The following is a 14,703-nucleotide window of genomic DNA, read 5'->3' on the forward strand; positions in this document are numbered from 1 at the left end:
ACAAATCATTCTGTGACCTAGTAGCCAATGAATGATGTTAATTTTCTTCACATCAGCTCTCCGTGCTAGTCAAACAATTACAGAAAATCGATAGACTAAAAACAGCGCTGTCTCATGTAAAATGGTTGCTTGGTTTCTCATTTCTTTTCTTGAGCTTGCAACGTGGACACTGTTACATTTCTGCCTCCACCGCACCTTTGAAGGGCAAGACATCATTTACCACAACATACTGTACAGGATATACAGTAAGATTGGACACACTAAAGTGAATTTATGTTATTCTGTAATCATGAAAACTTTTGGTTACACTTTATATTAAGTGGCATTATAAGTGAAATCGGGTAATCTGGGACAATTTTTGGTAATTTTTAACTATCTGTTTAGAACAACATACAGTATTAGACTTTTCTGAAATCCCTAACACTGTATGTTTTCTAACCACTTTCTCTCTCTCTCTCTCTCTCTCTGTATACAGTATATATATATATATATATATATATATATATATATATATATATATATATATATATATATATATATATATATATATATAAATAAATATATATATATATATATATATATATATATATATATATATAGAAAGAGAGAGAGAGAGAGAGAGAGAGAGAGAGAGAGAGAGAGAGAGAGAGGAGCCATGCCACACCTAGTTTTCACTTACAAGATCCATAATGTCTCTGCCCCTCCAACCCCCTGACAATATCTTTTAGCTATTATAATATTGTGCTACATTTATTACCTCCAGTAATCCACATTAACATCTATTTCTCATTATGGCATACAAGTACCACTTGTCATTACACTTATAACGTCTCTAAATGCATATTTATCCCACTTGAAGACTGTCCCAGATTACCCAAATCAAAAAAGGAAATTTAATAAAATGGGACAACAAAAAATGTTTGTAAAAAAAAATCTAAAACACATTTTTAAGGGTCAAGATATTTTAAAGGGAGTACTTTTTTTTAACAGATTTGTGTGTGTTGGGCATCAATTAAGACAATGTTAACACCTGCCAGCATTAATTGTGGAGAAAACTTGATAATTTTGATAATTTGTCTGCTAATTTCATCTTCTGATTTTCAAAATAATTTTTGACGTGGGATCAAAATGGATGACGTAGTGCGAATCTGCTAGGGGAGTGATAACGCGTCGGTTTCTCATTATTAATCATAGCGGAGATTTCCTATGAAGACCCTGCTTCTTAGTTATTCATGAGAGCATGTGCTTTCCAAAATGCAAGGTATACCTGCCAAGATGTAAAACCCAACGCACGGCAAGCAGTATTTAGCCGTTCATGAAGGCTTGTATGTGTTTATTTTCATGATTCACAGGGTTTGTTGCCTGTTCTTCTCCGTGATGCTTTAAGGGCCTATACAGCAAAGCTGTTGGTTTGTAGCAAGCTTTTTTTGTTGGGAGAGCTGTACGTTAATAGGAGAATGGTGGACTTTGTCTTTTATCAGTTGAGTCTGTTACCATTCAGACACATCACCCATATCCGTGTTGCTTTGTTCACTTATTTTTAAAATTCTCTGGATTCTCTGGCAGGGCTAATGTTTGAAATAGATAGGGAAAGAGACCTGCTGCCCTGCTATCCACTGTGTCTGCATTCAGACCCGGGAATTCAGGAGAAGTCCTCCCAACACAATCTTACGGCAATTCGTAATTTTTTGATTTAATGAAAAATTCGTATGAATTCGTACAATCTAATTCGTAAAATTTAGTACAATTTGCTCATCATCCAATGATGGTTAGGTGTAGAGGTGGGGTTGGGTGCCACACCTCCTTTTTAAAGTCGAACAATTTGTGAACTCATCCGAATTAGCCACTAAACTGACAAAACGTAAAATACTTACGTTTTCTCGTGAGATCAGGCTGGTCCTCCACATTTTTAGTGTTTACATAATTATATTTATAATGATTTAACAAATTGTGGTTATGTATGCATTTACAAGTTTATTTAATTTTGACTGACATAACATAAGCAAATGATAATGTTATGAAACAGCATAGAGTTGTATGAAACTATTGATGCATGTCCAAAAGCATTTGCAATTTGCTGGAAGGAATGAGAAACTGCTACTATGATGTGCACAAATGACTAATTGTTTTGAGAAATGCATTAATTGTTGTTCAAATGTAAATAGTGCTGCGAGAAATGCACCAAAGCCACTGAGAAAAACTGTAAATTATATGTTGATAATAAAGACTAAAAAATATAGCTGAAAGAATTACAGTATTTTAAAAGTTGGTTCAAAGTATAATTTATTTCAGTGTAGAATAAATACAGTAACAACATAGAAACAAGAGGAATTGATTAAAATTTCTCTGGGAACATTTAAAGGGTTTGAATAACCATCAAATATCATGCAAATATCTTTGATCTCTTAAATATCTCTTAATATATCTATATAGATATATTAAGATATATTTGATATCACATTAAAAAAAATTACGTAAATGTTCATTTAAACCCTTTAAATGTTCGCAGAGAAATTTTAATCAATTCCTCTTGTTTCTATTTTTTTACTGTATTTATTCTACACTGAAATAAATTATACTTTAAACCAACTTTTAAAATACTGTAATTCTTTCAGTTTAATTTTTTAGTTTTTTATTTTTAGTTTTTATAAAGCTATAATTTACAGTTTTTCTCAGTGGCTTTGGTGCATTTCTCGCAGCACTATTTACATTTGAACAACAATGCATTAATCATTTCTCAAAACAATTAGTCATTTGTGCACATCATAGTAGCAGTTTCTCATTCCTTCCAACGAATTGCAAATGCTTTTGGACATGCATCAATTGTTTCCAGGGCCGGAGTGGGACACCTTTTCAGCCCTGGAGTTTCAAGCCTCAGACCGGCCCACCTCAGTTCACGACTGACTATATTAAAATAAGGTCATTTCCAAATCAGTTTCTAATGACACTATCAAGTCTTTTTTTGAAAAAATAGCTGCTTTAGAACTTAAAATGTTCAACAACCCTAACAGTATTATATGTCTTAACAATAAAAACGAAAACAATAAGTTACTTTGATGAGGATCGAACCCACGTCCGTGGCGTTTTAACCTAACAAGCTAACCGCTAGACCACAATAGCTGTGATCAGAATGGAGACACAACTGAGTTTTATAATCATTAAAATAGATGAAAAGAGAAGAGTTGCGGTAAAATAATGAATAAAAAGGCTGTGGTCAAGTAAATAAATAAATTTAAAAAGTGTGACTGCTGTGAGCAAAAGATTCTGGAGCTAGGGACACCGGCCCTCGCGGCCAAAAAACGGACCGGCCCACCGGGAATTCTCCCGGTCCTCCCGATTAGCCAATCCGGGCCTGATTGTTTCATACAACTCTATGCTGTTTCATAACATTATTCTTTGCTTATGTTATGTCAGTCAAAATTTAATAAAATTGTAAATGCAAACATAACCATATATATATATATATATATATATATATATATATATATATATATATATTTATATATATATATATATATATATATATATATATATATATATATATACATATATATATATATTTATTTATTTATTTATTTTTATTTTTATTTTATTTTTATTTTATTTTTTTAAGTAAAATGCTTTGGGGTGCTATTTTAAAAGACACTATATAAAATATAGTCAATACATTTTTACTATTATTATTAGGCTGTTATATACTATGACATTATTATGACACTGAGCTCTCATTTTGCTTTCCATTAGAGGACAACTGAGCAGTGTGATTTGAGCCAGACCACTAAAACACTCCCTTCATGCTGCTTGTGTCTGCATGCAATAATTGTCCAAGTGCGATTTCTTTTCATTTCTAATGATCCGGTAAATTTGAGCCTTGATGCTGATGCTTTTCTGGAAACACACAGCATCGACCGGTTGGAGACACACTATTTCCCATATGTAACAGAAAACCCGGTCGGTACTGTAACTTGATGTTATCCATCGCTACGTATTTCTAAAGGAAACCCAACATCGCAGTACTAGATTTGGACAGCCGCTTCAATAGTCTCTCTTCTCAACGTTGGCCCGAGGAGGGAAAACAGAAATCAATCACACTTTACAGTCGAGAGTTGCAGAGTATTAAAATAATGGATTATGATTATCAGATGACACACTCTAAGGAGAGTCGGGGCTGAACTAAGTGAAACAGAGCTGTCGATGATATCCACTAAACGTAAATATAGCTAGCAAGAGGAGATAAGGACTAAGCCCGAACTGTGTCAGCACAGGCCGGGATTTATTTGGCTCAGAGTGAGTTGAGACCTGCGTTAATGCTGCTGAATCGCTCGCTCAGCTCCTTATCGTGGTGTAAACAGTAATGGTCATGCTTCCACCTGTAAAGTGCAATGATGACCCCTGTCTCGTCTCATATCTGGACATGGTTCAATGTGATTTGGCAAGTCATGATAGTCAAGTTGGGAAGCGTGATCAAAGTTACATCAGATCACGTTAATGTTATATGATTGTGCATTTTAAAATATGCCTTTACACTGTAGAAAGCAGTAAGTTGACTTAAAGGTGTCCTTTATAGAAAATCTGGGCATATCTATGCATAGTTAAAGAAAAATAAATCAGTATACAGAAATGACAATACTTTAAGTTTCAAAAAACATTGTTTCCTTATTCAGTGTAAAACCCTTGTGGATAACAGGCAAATCAGAACACAAAGCAGCCTGTTACGTGACTCACAGAGCACGCCTTCATCATTTACATGTACTTTAGGCTGTTTATCCAGATGTTTATCCAGATCCACGTCATCAGGAGATCTGCAGTCATAACACAGCCTCATTAGTAGCTCTGAGATCATTAATATGCATGCTTCGGGCAGGGTTTGATAAGCCAAAATGTTCCCTGGAGAGAACTTTTTTCTATAATTTATATTTATGTTTATATTTAATTTAGACTATTATGTGTGGGGGACTTTTATTTTGAAAACCAAAACAGTGTATGGCATCTTTAACCTAAAAAAAAAAGAGTAAACTTATTGGTTTTAATACGATTAGTTAACCTTACTTAAAAATAGTGAAACTCGTTACTTTAAAATTGTTAAGTAAATGAACTGTGCATATTTACAAAAAATAAGATACAACAGGTTTTCATACTATTTTAATTAACATCAACCTGTTGCTTTTAACACTTTTAAAAATACTTCTGGCCCTTTAAAGAAAATCAGGCCATCTTTAGGCATAGTTAATAAATCAGTATAAGGAAATGACAATACTGTACGCCGCAGACAACATTGTTTCCTCATTCAGCTTAAAACCCTCATGGACAACAGGCAAATCAGAACACAAAGCAGACTGTTGCGTGACTCACATTTTTTTGACTATGACCACTTTACTACATTGGGTTTTTCACAGTGTTCATTTATTCATTCATTCATTCATAAAAAGGGTGAATATTTCATAAAAAAGTAATATTTTATGGTATATACAAGATATAGTATATCATTTATTCATTTATTTAATTCATTATTTAAAATGTGATATGTAAACATGGCTTTCATTCAATCTAAATTTAAAACCCATTTTGGAAAAAAAAAAAAATTATAGATTTGATGGTGCAGTTTGTCCTATTTTGAACATAATTGCTTTAATAATAGAATAAATAGAACAAAATTGCTAGTGACAGAGCTGTTTTTCCCTATTTCAAACAGGTAATTGATGAAATGTACTAGGAGTTTCTGAGAGAAAAAGTTTCAAAGTAAATAATTGACTAGTTTCTTTTTGGTGCATAAAAATAAATGAAACAAACTTGTCAAATAATGCGCATGTGAGGGAACTACAGCTTTAAAACAGTCTGCTTTGTTGAGGACTGGGGAGACAGGAAGAGAGGAGGCTGGGTGAGGTTACTCTGGGTTTCCGAGAGCACTAAATGTTCTAAAAATCGCCATCACACCACAGGCCTTTCATCTGATATTGCTGGTTCAACTGCACTGTCTGTATCCTTCTCATCCCATTTTCTTGGTCTCCCTGCATCCAGCTTCATTTAACCTGCAATTACAGGCACTAAAAGACGACAAGCAGAGTCTGAAAAACGACTGAAGAGAGAAAGGTAAGATTAACCTGTTAAAATACTAGTTTAGATGAGCAAGGCTTTATACAAGTCTGTTGCAGTTATAGGTGTTTTGCCTTTCCACGGTGTAGCTAAATGCAAAAAAAGCACTTAATTTAGGATTTTTGATGAGTAACACCTTGTGCTAAACAGCAAGCTACACATCTGCGTCAAGAGTAGAGTTGATAATTTAAAAACGCCTTCAATTTCCATGATGCCACAGGAGAACAACAGCATAAACTACAATGACAATGATAACTTCAGTTACTGATTATGTGCTTTATTCAGTGTTAAATGCTACCAATGTAAGTTTAATTACCATTCCCAGCTGCGAAAACCTCACCTGGGGCTCCAATATTGACATTAAAAACACTAGCAAACAATTTGAATATGAAAGTCTGTGACAACATCATTAGGTGGCTGGTATTTAAATGTTTCTGCCACATTGTGATTGGTGCACACAGCAGAATAGCTTGTCCCTGGAATCGTGTTGCATTGCGTGTTGTTAGGATATGATGTAATATGCAGTTCTCCCATTATAACTCTACCATGTGATTAATAAGCAACCTCTTGTCTAGACCTTGGGCCTTTTAAACTTTGCTGAACTATTAGCTAAGGTTCCAGATGCAGTTATAGTTCTAGAAATGCCTCCTGGGTGGACTTAATGATGTCTACTTTAGAGTAGGGTCTAACCCAGCACAATACCAGAAGTTTGTGTACCATTGGCACAGTTCATTCAGCACCTCTTGCATTCCTTCCCTTCCCTGGCTTGCTTTATTTTTCATAAAATGTAGTTGTGTTGAAATGTGATGGTTATTTTCAGTGTCATAATTTACCACTTGCTGATTCTGATTGTTTTGCTTGTGTGTCCACAATAATGAATCCCAGGGAATACATTTTCCTCGTTAACTTAATAATGTATGCTTATTTCATATATATGAGTTGTCATAGGAGGTGGCACATTGGCTCTGTCATTAGCACTGTCGCCTTACAGCAAGAAGGTCGCTGGTAGGTGCCTGCTGGGCCAGTTCTGTTTGGAGCTTGTATATTCACCCTGTGTTGGTGTGGGTTTCCTCCCAGTGCTCAAGTTTCCCCCACAGTCCAAAGAAATGCGGTACAGGTGAATTCATTCATTCATTTTCTTTTCGGCTTAGTCCCTCTATTAAGGGTCGCCATAGTGTAATGAAACTTTTGTTTTATGCAGCGGATGCCCTTTCAGCTGCAACCCATCTCTGGGAAACATCCATACACACTCATTCACACTCACACACTATGGACAATTTAGCCTACCCAAGTCAAATGTCTTTGGAGTGTGGGGAAAACTGGAGCACCCAGAGGAAACCCTTGCAAATGCAGGGAGAACATGCAAACTCCACACAAAAACGCGAAGTGACCCAGGTGAGGCTTGAACCAACAATCATCTTGCTGTGAGGCGACAGCACTACCTACTGCGCCACTGCATCACCACAGGTGAATTGAATAAACTAAATTGTCTGTAGTGTATGTGTGCGTGTAAGAATATGTGTGTATGGGTGTTTCCCAGTGTCGGATTGTGGCTGGAAGAGTATCCACTGCATATGACATATGGTGGATTAGTTGGCGAAATCTAAAATAATGACTAAGCCAAAAAAAAAAAAAAATGAATGAATGAATGAATGAATGAATGAATGAAGTTATCATAGGTGATTGCCCTAATTTTTTGCTGTTTTAATGACATAACTTTTTCATAATTATTCATTCTATGATCAACACAATAAAAACATAGGTTTAATCACAGCATCCAGTTGTGGATTCTGTTGAATTCAGAGATCTTTAGTAAATACAACCAGGAAAATGGATAAAAGAGCTATAAAAGAGCTCATCTCTATAATAACAAGTTAGCTATAGGAACTACTGTAGCCACTAGGCCCAGTAGTTCTTGAGAACTTATTTTCCACAAACCATTTAATTCTACATAAGTGGCTAGATAAGACTGTTTGGTGTGTGAGTTGTTAAAAAAAAGTGCCTTAGTGTCCTACCAGTGACGATATACAGCTATATTGCATTGCTACGATTTTGATATTGAGTTTATACAACAGTTTGACGGCACAATTGTGTATATATAAAAAAGAAGATCAAACACGGAGGGTCTAAAAATCCTTTTGTATGAGGAACTACTTTCTTCCATCATTCCTTCACATCTGCTGTGGACGTCAGTACAGCAGAAACCGTTGCTAATTTACAAACGTCACTCAAAGCTGATTGAGAGTTATTTGAATGATTCTCTAGCGTAATATCTAAAGTGATGACAAAACAGGGGATTTTGCGGGCTGATTTTTATAAGGCTGAGCGGGATGAAATGCCATCAGTCTAGAGACATTTCCCAGTATTTCTCTTTTGAAATCAGGATATTACAATAATTAACACCCGATAAAGCCAAAGCAATGCAAACACTACAAAATTACTGTTGTGTGTGCAATATAAAAAAAACGCTAAACACATGCGGACATTTCTTCCTTCTTTCTTTTTACTAATCTAGTCGGAAGTAACGGAAACAGGAGACTTATTAGAAACAAACAGTGTAACTCAGGGTTATACAAAGAGTGGCCAACACAAAATACATGCATTCCTGATACGCGAGTCCCATCTCACACTCAATACACTGCAATTGCTATGGTATAAATACAGCACTGCAACATAAAAAAGAAAGATCAACATGTCACTCACCAATTTTGTTTTGATCAACTGTAGTTTGAAAATACGCCAATCTTTTCTCCTCCAAGGGCTTGTTATGCAGTGTCTGTTGCCATCTTGTGCATGGACAACGTCCAAGCTTTTTGCTCTATTCAATGACAAGCTAATGGATACCAATGCGCTGTCTCTCAGAAATTCTAAATATTTTTAAAAAGCCACTGTCCTTTTAAATAAACTGCATAGTTTCAATCTAAACATATACATTCTCTCCTAAAAAAGCCTCAAAAGTACATAATGTTGTCCAACAGCTGCAATATTTGTCAAGTTGTAGTGGAGTAATACACAAGGGTAAGGAGACTGTAAGAGTTCTGATATTGCAGAATATTGCACGGCTATCTGCCAATCAGAATCGAGAACCAGACAGAATTGTTGTATGTATGTATATATATATATATATATATATATATATATATATATATATATATATATAGAGAGAGAGAGAGAGAGAGAGAGAGAGAGAGAGAGAGAGAGAGATGATAGATAGATAGATAGATAGATAGATAGATAGATAGATAGATAGATAGATAGATAGATAGATAGATAGATAGATAGATAGATAGATAGATAGATAGATAGATAGATAGATAGATAGATAGATAGATAGATAGATAGATAGATAGATAGATAGATAGGCAGGCAGGCAGGCAGGCCCGACCGACCGACCGACCGACCGACCGACCGACCGATTTATGTTTTAACTAAACTGTACTAAACCATATTGTGTAAAGGAGGCATTAATTTGAAAGCCCACATTATAAACCCCCATAAGAAAATCTAAAAGTAGCTCATCACTGATTGTCTTCTGGGTACTGACTTCATTCCTGCACCGCTCTATCATAAAGTCATTCACAACTGTTATTGGCTTTTGAAATTGAATTGGCTGTTACTTGGCATTTATGCTGAGTTGTCAAATTTATATTTGTAGCAACCAAAGTAAAAAGGGGGGGAGTAGGGACACCTGCACTCAAATGGGGCATGACATGGGCCACATTCATGGAATGGAACCTACAGTAAGCATGAAACACATTTATTACTGGCACAGGAGATAAATTTACAGTATAAGACTTTTAATATGCATAGTCTTTACCAATAAGGTAAAAGACTACCTTAGTTCTCAAGAAATTAGTTCTCAAGAACTACCGGACAATCCACCTTTTAAAGTTCTTGTATTTACGATTTTTGTTCATATACAGCCAATGCATACTGGTGACCTTTATGCTGCTCTTTCAACGAGGGATATAGAGAGTGAAAGAGTGTACCGTACCCACCTGGAGAATGAGAAGGGGGGGCACACATTAGCACAACCCCCTGGCCTTCCCTCACCGAAACAGCTCCTCTAGTCTTACCGCTGAACGGGCCGAGATCTGAAAACAAACACACATACACATGGTTTAAGCCAGTGACACACGGTGGCACAGAGGCAGCTGTTAACCTGCAGATTAAGGGTCAGAGATTGCATATGAGCGCCTGGAAATCAGTCAAACGCTTGCAGCTTGGTGCGATTTAGTATCCGGTGTCACCCCGGCGTGAGCTTTCCCTTTGACCTGCTCTATGACCAAAACCTGCAGCTTAAATCCCACTTCCTGTTTCCCTCTGGACACGATGGCCAAATGGTAATTAAAACTGGTAACCTTGCTCGAAGCTTTCAATCTTGTGAGTATATTTCATAATACCGAAGAGACTCTGAAAATGATTTTACTCCACAAAGAGCCAAGGATTGTGGGTGATCATTACAGTTTCAAGCCATGTCCGAGGAAGAGCGTCGGGTGGTATTTTTAAAATGTAATTTGAGTTGGAATGTAGAGGTGAAGGTTTGCTCTGGAAATCACACAGCACGGGGACGGTTTCATCAGGAGTCGACAGGTGGAGCTACTACAGTTAATCTGTTGAAACAAATTGCATTTGCATGAATTAACATAATTAATCTGTAAACTCTCAGCACAACACCGCATGATTGGCTGGCTGCCCCTCGCAGTGAGAATCAGTGTGGAGGATGTAGCGTTACCACATCCCAGCAAAGTAATTACAGATTTTGATGGAAGAATAACATTATCGTTGTTCAGAGATTGCTCATACTGGAGAACTTTTTTTTAGTTTTGAACCATACTCCTATATACTACTTTATATATTCTATTTGATGACTCTTTACTTGAAGGGGTGTTCATAAGACTGTCATCAAACCTTAATAATCATGACATGACACGATCCTGTTTATGACAAGTTATGTTGTCTTATGTCTTACATAATGTCAAGTGGTCATGACAAAGTTGAAGACTGGTTGTGATGTATTTGTTTATGCCATGCCAGTTGCCATGACAAACAATGTCATCTTTCCATTTAAAAAGACATAACTTACAGAAGGGGTGCTCAACCCTGTTCCGATCGACCTACCTGCAGATTTCAGTTGCAACCCAAATCAAACACACCTGCCTGTAATTATCAAGTGCTGTTTAGGTCCTAATTAATTGGTTCAGCTGTGTTTGATCAGGGTTGAAGCTGAAATCTGCCGGAAGGTCGATCGCCAGGAACAGGGTTGAGCAGCCATGACTTACAGTGAATTCGGAAAATACTCAAAGCACATCATTTTTTTCCACATTTTTTTATGTTACAGCTTTATTCCTAAATGGATTAAATTCATGTATTTGCTCAAAATTGTGCAATACCCCATAATGACAATGTGCAAAAATCTTTTTTGAAATTGTTGCAAATTTATTAAAAATTAAAAAGCTGATTTTTTTTTTTTTACATTCTGTTTCCACTGATCATTCTTGAGATGTTTCAGCAGCTTAATTGGAGTTCACCTTTGGTAAATTAAGTTGATTGGACATGATTTGAAAAGCCATACACCTGTCTATATAAGGTCGCAGGGTTGACAGTGCATGTCAAAGCATAAACCAAGCATGAAGACAAATGAATTGTCTGTAGACCTCAGAGACACATTTGTCTCGAGGCACACGGCTGGGGAAGGTTACAGAAACATTTCTGCTGCTCTGAAAGTTCCAATGAGCACAGTGGCCTCCATCATCCGTAAGTGGAAGATGTTTGGAACCACCAGCACTCTTCCTAGAGCTGGCCGGCCGTCTAAGCTGAGTGATCAGGGGAGAAGGGCCTTACTCAGGGCGGTGATTGAAAACCCGATGGTCACTCTGTCTGAGCTCCAGCGTTCTTCTGAGGAGAACCTTACAGAAGGAAAACCATCAGTATAGCAATCCACCAATCAGGCCTGTATGGTACAGTGGCCAGAAGGAGGCTGCTCTATGCCTGTAATTTTCCAAAAGGCAACTGAAACAAAATTCTCAGGACAATGAGACTAAAAATGAACTCTTTGGAGTGAATGCCAGATGTTGCGCTAGGAGAAAACCAGGCACCGCTCATCACCAGTTTAATACCATCTCTACCCAGCCCCTGGCAGCATCATTCTGTGGGGATGTTTTTCAGCAGCAGAAACTGGAAAACTAGTCAGAATAGAGAAAAAAGATGAATGCAGCAATGTACAGAGAAATCCTAAATGAAAACCTGGGACGACGGTTTATCTTCCAGCAGAACAATGACCCAAAGCACACGGCCAAAGTATCAACGTCTTCACAACAATTTGGCAAATTTCCTTGAGTGGCTCAGCCAGAGCCCAGACCTAAATCCTAATCAACATCTCTGGAGAGGTCTTAAAATGGCTGTACACTGTCACTTCCCATACAACCTGATAGAGCATGAGAGGTACGGCCAGGAATGGGCAAAAATTCCCAAACACAGGTGTGCCAAGCTTGTAGCATCATATTTAAAAAGACTTGAGACTGTAATTGCTGCCAAAGGTACATCAACAAAGTATTGAGCAAAGGGTGTGAATACTTATCTACATGTGATTTTTCAGGTTTATTATTTTAAATAAATTAGTAACAATTTCAAAAACTCTTTTTTTCACATTGTCATGATGGTGTATTGTTTGTAGAATTTTAAGGTAATAAAGTAATTTAATCCATTTAGGAATAAGGCTGTAACATAAAAAAATAAATAAATAAAAAAAGTGGAAAAAGTGAAGCGCTATGAATACTTTCCGGGTACACTGTAATAACAGTTGTCATAAGCATGAATGAAATCTCATGTGCCATGTCATGATTATAAAGGTTTTATGACAGGCTTATGGACACTCCTTCCAGTAAAGTGTTACCTTAAAGTTTTTTTTTACAACTCTTTATTAATGAATGCTACTGTAATATCAAATGTAATGAACTGATAGACTGTAATAAATGCTGTAGTATACTTTTTAGTACTGTAATCTCTGGTGTATTGTAGTAAATGTTCAGGCCCGTGCAGAGACCGTCCAAAGGGCATGTGCAGGATAAATTAGTTGAAGAGCGATGTTGTCGCGCGTTCTGATCAGCTGTGTTGTCGCGCGCGTAGTCAAGGGCGGTGTTGTCGCGCGCCTACTGAAGAGCGGGGTCGAGGGTGTGCCGCGTCGCGGGGCCACTTTTCATCATTTTGGAAGGGCACTTTCTATCCAAGACTAAAAAGGGCATGTGCACTGCACAGGTTGAGCCCTATGTGTGCACGTGCCTGTATATGTTATATAATTGTAGAAAACTTGGTATTGTATTTATTTATTTTTTTTTACAAAATTGGTCAACATTAGAAGTTACTAAAAACTAAACAAACTTTAGACAACAAGATTTTTTTACAGTGTACAGTATATGGAGAAAAAGAAAAAAGCTCAAAACTAACTTGATAGCACAACATTCTAATAAAGTATACAATCAGTGTGTCAACCGCTAGCATAAATGCACACTTCAAGAGAAACAAGATGTATTTACATGCACATAGTGCAGGAAGTCTTCCTTCAGATTTACATACAGCATGAGCATTCAAGGACACTTTTTTCAGCCCCAGGGCTCCTAGACATGCAGCAATTCAACTCTTAATTTTTTAGATTACAGTGTTTTAAAGGTCATTGTGGCTCGGTCTGCGCTTACATTTCTAAACTTGCACTCTCCAAAGCTCTCTGTAACAAGGTGCAAATGGAAATGGAATGTTTGCAGTATTTTACGAAGGTCAGCGAATCAATAAGTGTCTCAGTTAAGCATCGCCCTGCTGACATATCAACAAATATAACGGGACAACCTGAGTTTGCCTGTAATGACACTTCATTCGGCGTAGCAGACGCAATCACGCAAGAATGTTTTCAAGACTATTCAGAAGAAAGCAAGAGATAAACAGTACTTTCTAATAAGCACATGTATAATATGCTTAATGATTGTATTTTCATACTTTGTTAATGGCATTTTTCATTACTAAATAAATTATTGCAGTATTTACAAACCAGTTATTTAAAAGAGTTTTTTATTTTTATTTTAATTTTTTTTAGGATCATTCAGAATATTTAAATGAATAATAAACAATTCAAATAAACAGTTTTATATCTTATTATTTGTCATATAGTAATATATTAATAAATACATTGTAATCAACCAGCCTGATCTCTCAAAAAAACGTGAGTGTTTAACGTTTTGTCAGTTTAGTGCCTAATTCGTACGAATTCTTATGAGTTTAGTATTACGAAAATGTATAATTTTAAATGTATAATTAATTTATGAAAATGTAAAAAGAGGTGTGGCACCCAACCCCACCCCTAACCCCAACCATTGGGTGATGATGAGCAAATCGTACTTAATTGTATGAATTAAATCGTACGAATTCATACGTATTAGCCACAAAAAAAGTTACTAATTTAAATTCCAAATGACAATTAAAATAAGTTTAGAAATGAGTTTAAAAGTTTAGTTTGTTTAGTTTGTTGACATGTGTTCTTTGTACATTGGTTGTAAATGTAAACGTTACAATATATAGTAAATACATAAATGGCACTAACTTTTTTAATTTTTATTTTTA

At 36.2% G+C, this 14,703-nt stretch overlaps 1 protein-coding gene across 12 annotated transcripts in view; it reads right to left on the bottom strand.

Moving 5' to 3' along the window:
• The window catches only part of cntn5 (contactin 5), a 444,462-nt gene that overhangs the window by 159,996 nt on the left and 269,763 nt on the right, over positions 1 to 14,703 (bottom strand). For all 12 annotated transcript variants that reach the window (XR_012393602.1, XM_073928913.1, XM_073928910.1 and 9 more), the window contains 1 exon segment: positions 10,092 to 10,187. Coding sequence is in view for 11 of the 12 variants with exons in the window: in XM_073928913.1 (XP_073785014.1) it covers positions 10,092 to 10,187 (96 nt within the window). In the remaining variant the exon portion in view is untranslated.

This window comes from Danio rerio, chromosome 18, assembly GCF_049306965.1.
Source record: "Danio rerio strain Tuebingen ecotype United States chromosome 18, GRCz12tu, whole genome shotgun sequence".
Lineage (NCBI taxonomy): Eukaryota > Metazoa > Chordata > Actinopteri > Cypriniformes > Danionidae > Danio > Danio rerio.